Source organism: Nestor notabilis, unplaced genomic scaffold (genome assembly GCF_000696875.1).
Source record: "Nestor notabilis isolate BGI_N333 unplaced genomic scaffold, ASM69687v1 scaffold11835, whole genome shotgun sequence".
NCBI classification, from domain to species: domain Eukaryota; kingdom Metazoa; phylum Chordata; class Aves; order Psittaciformes; family Psittacidae; genus Nestor; species Nestor notabilis.
Genome location: NW_009929813.1, coordinates 5,571 through 13,155, shown reverse-complemented (window position 1 = coordinate 13,155; position 7,585 = coordinate 5,571). Strand labels below are relative to the sequence as shown.

The window sequence follows — 7,585 nt, the reverse complement described above, 5'->3', positions numbered from 1 at the left end:
CAAAAACCAAACCTCCCCACCCCACCTCGCATAGCCTGTGGCCAAGGTGCCTGGCCCAGCACTGCCCTGCAAAGGGCACTTTGCCTTTTCCCTGCAGTGAGCTCCCTCCCGCTGCATTTCTTCCCGGTGCCCAGAGCCAGGGTGGTGCCACCAGCTGTGCCACACTTCCTGGCTCCAAAATGAACCTTGGGAACCAAAATGCCGAGTTGGGCTTTTGCTGGAGAGCAGTGGGGTGAGGAGGAGGGAGCCTATTGCCAGCGTGGTGAGCGCCAACCCAGTGATGCCCCTTGAAACACCAGAATTAGGTGCCCTCCCAGCAGCATGGTGGGGTGCTCTGAACGCTGGGCCTGGGGAGAGGTTCCAAAGAGACCTGAGTGTGAGATGCCTGATGGGCAGTTCAAGGCTAGCTGGTGGCCACATCCCTCAGGAACCTGCTCTACAGGTACTGACTGACTTACATTCATCAGATTATTTCCCCCTTATTCGTTTAGCCGGCAGTCATGAGCTCGCTGTGCCTGTGCCCCTGTGTGGCACAGCCATCACTGTCCCCAGCCACATCTATCACTGATGCTTCACTGTGGGGTTTCCCTTCCCTTCCCAGAGCCCTGCTGAGACGATGGATGAACAGGATGCTGCAGCCCTGACTCAAGCACGGATGGATCCCCGCTGTAAAACAGTGGATGCGGAGAAGGTGAGAGCCTGGGGGTCTGCCAGAGTGCTCCTGGGGGAAACCAGCTCTCCTCTCTCCTGCAGGGATGCTGGCTGGCTGCTGACCCCTGCGATAGGAAGGGTGCTGGGAGGGAGTCAGGCCGATCTGGCTGCTTCTGCCCTTTATCCCAGCACAGACAGCATTGCTCGTGCTTTATTGCCCAGGCGTGGCTGTGCTGGGAGGCTCCTGCTGCGGTGGCGTGGGAGGAGATGGTGTTCTCTGACAGTGGCTGTGCTCATCGAGTGGGACGTGCTGCCAGGCCACACCTTGCTTGCCTGAGTTATTGCCTTTTCCCACTTTTTTCCCCTTGACTGAGCACTAAGGAATCCCCTGGCCCAGGTAGGGTGATCCCCATGTGTGCAGAGTGCTCCCTGCCCTGGCAGCTCCAATCTGAGCACACGACAGGGTGGGGATTTGTCCCCAAGCTGTCTTTGAATGTCCCTGCCTTATGTGGCACTACCTGGCTGCTCTGCCTTGCATGCTCCTTGGTGAGCGCGCCTTTATCTTGAAAAAGGTATTTTTATTTTGAGCAGGGGAGCACCTCTCACCCTCCCCCACCATCTTTATCTTTCGCTTCCTGACTGCCTTTAAAATCAGTCACCCCAAAGCGACCTTTTTGCCCTGACTTTTCCTCTACCTCCCTCATGGACGGTGTCTCCATCCCCATCCCATGCACCCTCTGTGGGCTGGGGTTGTTTCCTCTACTGGGCAATCACATCTGTCCCTGCCTGCACCAGAGCCCCAAAAATGGCCATGGCCACCTGGGCTGTTTGCTCTGAAGCTCCCCAAATGGAGCCACCCCCTGGCACTGCTGCCAAATGACCGGTGGCGCAGCCGTGGGTGCTGGTGCCGCGCCGGCGCTGCGCAGCACAGGCTGGATGATGGAGAGGTGCCAGGCCTGCGGCTCAGCGGGGTATAAGCATGGTTTCTGTCCCAGAGCAGGGGTGGGACCAAGAAACCACCTTATCTGGCCAGGCCAGCAGAAGACGTTCCTGGGGATGCTGAGCAACAGCAGAGGTGGTGCTGCTGGTTGTGTCTCTCTATTTTTGTCCCACACAGACATGCACCCTGCACAGGTCCCTTCTTGCTGTTGCATCCATCTGAATGCAGTTATGCATGGGACCATAACTGGTGTTTGTATTCTCAGCCTGTATCCCTGCTCCCCATCACTTTCTGCTTCTCTCCTCACTGCTGGAGCACTCAAATGGCTGTGGTTGCTCTGTGTGTCCTCTTCACAAGGAGAAAAGCCTTTGGCCAGGCAATGCCATGGGGATGGACTCCACATCTGACCTCCAGCTCACTGGAATGGCTGGTGAGGGGGGAATATTGCTGCTTGCTATCTAATCTTGGCAGCTCCCTGCAGGGAGAGAGCCTCTGTTATTGGGGTCCGATGCTGAGCCAGGTCTGGTACAGCCACCTTCACCTTGAACCATCGGCAGGTACCTGGTGGCACAGGGGTGAGCTCACCCCTCTGCTTGTGTGCAGATGGAGCTGATGTGTGTCTGGCTCTGCTTGTCTGTTCTGTGCCAGTGCTTACAGGCAGCTCAGGGCTGCTTGGAGCAAGAAGCAACTGCTTGTGGGGCATGGGAAAGGGTTTGCAGCCCCAGATCCCACAGCTCTGTGCCTGGTACCAGGGCAGTGTGTGGTTACAACTGATGTCTGCTCCCTCAGGACCTGGTGGACTGGCAGAAGCCCTTGCTGTGGCAGGTGGGCTACCTGGGGGAGAAGTATGATGAGTGGGTGCACCAGCCTGTGGATCGTCCTATCCGCCTCTTCCACTCGGATTTCCTTGAGTCCCTCTCCAAGACAGCATGGTGAGCCCCTGGGGTATGCGCTGTGCCCTGGCCAGTGCGTCTATGGGACGGGGGGGACAGGGGACAGCTTGCCACCCCATGGGACGATCTCTCTGACATCTGTCTCTACCCCATAGGTACATGGTGTTCATGGTGTGGACTCCTGTAGTACTCTATCTCAGCTGGGTCAGCTACACCTCCCTCGCCCAGGGCAACACCAGGCTCTTCTCCTCCTTCAGCACAGGTATAAGTAGCACCAAAGCCTTTGGGCTCACTCACTGCTCCCACTTTGGGTCTAGGCGACAGCCCTGGGTGGGATGAAGACTTCTGCATCTCATCCACATCCCTCCCGCATCCCTCCTTCCATGCATACTCAATATGAGTCACATGCACAAGCAGCACATGACCCCCTGTCCCCATGGCCACCGGCACATCACCTGAACAAAGCTGTCTGCGTTGCTTTAAAGCCTAAGCTCACTCACCTCCATCCCCTCCTCTCACCCACACCATTCTGTCCCCTTAAAGGCCATCAGTAGAGGCACGGAGCATGCAGCCTGCTCCCACTTGCTTCCCTCCCTTCCTTCCATCCCAAACCCAAGCCCTGCAGGCACTGCGGTGCGTGCCAACCCTGCTGACACCCACCCTGGGCCACGGCTGGATGCCGGCGTGGCGGGTGAACAAACCCAGCTCTCAGCGCTGCCGACATCTCACAGTACAGGGCTTGTTTGCCTGGAGCGCCTGCCCTTGAATCTCCCACTGTCTGCTCCCCCGGGAATAACAAGCGTGGCCGGGGCAGGCTGTCATCTTTGTTGTCCTTTTTTCTATTGCTGGGCTCCCTGGGTTTTCTTTTTTTTTTTGTTTGGTTGGGCTTTTTTTTTTGGTTTTTTTTTTTTGGTTTTTTTTTTTTTTTTTTTTGCAAGGTGCCACCCTGTGCCGGCTGTGCCCGGCTGCACCGGCAACCTCCTGCTCCTTGCAGCATTTGGCACCTTGCTGCCAAGGCTTTGGTGGTTTTGGTTTGGGTTTGGGAGTATTTTTGCCCCAAAATTGAACATGTTGGGGGAGATCTGAATTCTTCTAGCAAAGATCCAGGGCTGTCAGCCAGCCCTGGAAGGAGGAGGTGGCTGAAAAATGCTCTGCGGGGGAAAGTGCCCAACAAACCTATTCTTTTTCCCCCACAATAGTATAAACCCAGCACTGGCAGCACTGTTTAACTGTCAGGAGTGCTGCCTGCACGGATAAGGTCCCTCCTGCCTTGTTCTGGTGGGTGAAGCAGCTTTGTTCAGACGAGGTTGTCCCTGTGGTGCATATCCAAGCCCCCATTGTCATCTAGGATATAGGGGCCCCCCTTGCTGGTTCCTTGTGACAGTGAGAAGCTGGCTGTTTCCATAAAGAGTATGAATTAATGGGAATCAAAGGAAGATGTGGCTTGAAGTGGTGCTTGAGGAGCTCCCTGGGGAAGCTTGGGGCAGGAGGTGGATGAGAGGTGAGAGGGAGGGAGAGGTGATGAGGATGGCGATGGAGAAGAGCACCCACACGTCGCCTGCCCTGCTAACCACTGCATGTCTTATTGTGTAGAGTACTCCATCCCCGTCCACAAATACTACTTCCCCTTCATCTTCCTCCTGGGGATGTTCCTGTGGTCCCTGATAGAGTATCTCATCCATCGCTTTGTCTTCCACATGAAGCCACCTGCTAGTAACTACTATCTCATCACCCTGCATTTCTTGCTGCACGGGCAGCATCACAAGGTGAGTCGCAGCTCACACCTCCGCCGGCGCCCGCTGGGCCGTGGGAACAGTGGCCTTTGCTCAGGCGGAGCCTGTCGGTGCGTGTTCAACGTGTGACTCGTGGCATCTTCGCCCCAAGCGGGGCCCTTACTTAATACCAGCGAGGGCTGCCAGACGGGGTCTGCGGAGCTGGAGTCAAAGCTGCAAGCTCCTGCCGGGCAAGCGGGAAGACCAAACAAGCCATGGGCTCCCTCTAGCGCCACTGGAGGAAGTGTGCCCGTGGAGCTCGGGAACCTGCCAGCCAAAGCCACTGGCTACCCGGCCACCTTGGCGAGGACAAGAGGCTGCTCTCGCTGCTGGTTTCATCTTTTGGGGAGGGTTTCTGGAGGCTTTGGTGTTGGCTTTTCCCAGATGCTTTGTAGGGATGCGCTGGGAGATGTGATGTGAGCTAGGAGCTCCCTTTCCCATCAATCTTTCTCTGTTTCCAGTCTCCCTTTGACAGCTCCCGCCTGGTGTTTCCTCCCGTGCCAGCCTCGCTAGTGATGGGCTTCTTCTATGGCGTCCTGCAGCTTCTGCTGCCCGAGGTGCTGGGGCTCTCTGTGTTTGTTGGGGGGCTCTGCGGCTACGTTGTCTACGACATGATGCACTATTACCTCCACTATGGATCACCGAAGAAGGGCACATACCTGTATGGCCTGAAAGCTTATCACGTCAAGCACCACTTTGAACACCAAAAATCAGGTAGTGCTACATTACCTATGCGTGCTGGCGGGCAACAAGGGTTGTCACAGCCTCACCTCCCTGCACATGTGCAGCTGATGCTCTGAATCCTTCAGTGTTTGGGATTTGGGATGGGGAAACCCACCCATGCTGCTAGGGAAGTGGTGTGTGAGGAGTAGCCCCATAGGGCACCTTTCTTGGCTCCCAGGTTGAGGATGGGGACCTGGCGTGTCACAGGGGTGAAGGCAGCAATCTGTCACACTGGTAGGCACCAATGCTGCCTGGGGATGCCAGGACAAAGGGACATGGATGTGGGTGCCTGTCCCTACCCAGAGCGGCATCTCCTCCTGCCAGGAGGTATTGTCAGGCACAGGGTGAGGCACAGGGCTTCCCCAGGTCCTCTTCGCACCTTCCCCAAACCAGTGCTTGCTCAACTTGCCCTTTGCCCGGTTTCCTAGGAGAAAACACCCCATTCAGATAAGCTATCATCCATGGGTCTGGCAGCATGGCCCAGCCAGCTCCTTCTGCTCTTCCTCTTTACCCTCACGTTGCCTTCCTCCCTTCCCTCCCTCGTTAGTTAGTGTAGAGCAAGCTGTGCCCTGCCCCAGCAGCATCCCAGTGATGGTGGTGCTGTGTGCTCAGCTCTCTCTATCCCATCCTCAGGCTTCGGCATCACCACTCGCTTCTGGGATCACCCCTTTGGGACACTCATCCCTGAGGAAACCTTTGAGAAGGAGAACTGATGGCCCTGATGGTGTGGCACCTGGCTGCTGGCTCCATCCACCCCAGGCTGGGGCTGGCATCCTTCCAAGCCCTCAGCAGGGCCCCTGCCTCCTTCCTGGGGACTGTGCCACAGCAGTTGGCCCCACACTGGAGCATCCCCGTGGTGCACTGTGGCACTTGCCAAGGGGAACAGGGTGTGAGGATGCAGGGAAAGGGGAGGAGGTTGCGGGGCTCGCTGCGGGGCTCCTGCCCATTCCTTGCTGCTCTCCTGCTCCAGGACACGGATGCATGGGCAGATCTGCTGCCTGAGAGATGAAGTGCCTGATGCCACCCTCCTCCTCCTCTGCCCTGGAACTTTGCTCGAGCCCTCTGGCCCTCTCTGGGCATACAACACGCTGCAGTTAACTCCATCTCCTAACTTGTGCCGAGAGGCTTCCATATCCTGGATCCTTCTCCCAGCCCGATCCCAGCATGGGGTTTTCTTGGCCTGCAGCTCTTTGCATGGGGATCCTTTATGTCTAGATTTTTGTCTTTTTCTAAATAGTGTACCTGAATCTCTCTCCCAGATTTATCAAGTTCATGGGTTTAGTAGACATTGGCTACTCAAAACTCAAACTCCAATGAACAGAATTACTACTACCTTATGCCCTTTTGCTGATCCTGTGATTTGGTTTGTGTTTGTTTTTTTTTCTGAATGTTTAGTGCAGGTATTTAAAGGTTTGGAATAAAGCTCTTTGTAAAACTGTAGACACTACAATTGTAAATAAACTGTATATTTTGAAAAATAAAGAAAAAAAAGACCCCTTTTAAACGGGGTCTGGCTAGTGTATCCCTCGGGGCTCCTCCTACATTCTTCCACCCGCGATGCATCCGTTCGCAGGTGCCAATGGCCCTTGGTGCTCCGATACCTTGGGGTTTCCTTTCACATCTCCCCATGCTGACGAAAGCTGTGCTGTGGGTGATGGTGATGGAGATGCTTTCTGCAGTGGGAAACCACAGTGAATGTGTGTGACCCTGGGCTCCTGGTAAGCAGAAGCTGGCTAAAGCCACAGCTCACTTCTCTGAAGTTAGGCAACAGCATCACGTGCTGCCCCCAAACCAGCCTGGCCCTCTGACGTACCCAACTGCAAAGCTTCCTGTGCTCCTGGAAGAGGCCAAGCACTGTTTCCAGCATGGGTGCCTGCAGCCTGCTTCCTTTGATTGATGCTGGGGTGTCCTGAGGCTTCAGGGATGGGGAGGAGAGTGGAAGGTCCCAAATGACCAGCATCCCTAGTGTGGGATGGGTGTGCTCCAGAGGGTCCTGCTGCCCAGTGTAGGGTTTTTTTCAGAGCTGCTGCTGAGGGTGTCACAGTGCCTTGGGCAAGCAGGGAAGAGCCCTGCTTACCCAATCTCCTCCTCCTCCCCTTTCCCTGCATCCTCACCCTTTATCATAGAATCTCAGAATGGTTTGGGTTGGAAAGGACCTTAAGATCATCTAGTTCCAATCCCCTGCCATGAACAGGGATGTCTCACATTAGACCATGTCACCCAAAGCTCTGTCCATCGTGGCCTTGAACGCTGCCAGGGATGGAACATTCACCACATCTCTGGGCAACCTGTGTCAGAGCCTCACCAGCCTCACAGGGAAGAACTTTATATCTAACCTGAACTTCCCCTGTTTCAGTTTAAACCCATCACCCCTTGTCCTATCACTACAGTCCCTGATGAAGAGTCCCTCTCTGGCTTCACTGTAGGCCCCCTTCAGATACTGGAAGGCTACTCTGAGGTCTCCCCCAAGCCTTCTTTTCTCCAGGCTGAACAGCCCCAACTTTCTCAGCCTGTCTTCATAAGGGAGGAGTTCATGTCCCTGATCATCCTCATGGCCCTCCTCTGGACTTGCTCCAACAGCTCCATGTCCTTCTTATGTTCGGGAC

At 55.6% G+C, this 7,585-nt stretch overlaps 1 protein-coding gene across 1 annotated transcript; it reads left to right on the top strand.

Annotated features, from left to right (window-relative positions):
• Positions 1–601: 601 nt before the first annotated feature.
• On the top strand, positions 602–5,692 carry FA2H (fatty acid 2-hydroxylase; the record flags this gene model as incomplete). The annotated part of the gene is made up of 6 exons (XM_010015165.1): positions 602–691; positions 2,381–2,523; positions 2,640–2,746; positions 4,078–4,250; positions 4,718–4,970; positions 5,613–5,692. Coding segments are annotated over 6 exons (846 nt in total), but the record flags the coding sequence as incomplete, so codon positions are not given.
• Between the last annotated feature and the right edge of the window lie 1,893 nt (positions 5,693–7,585).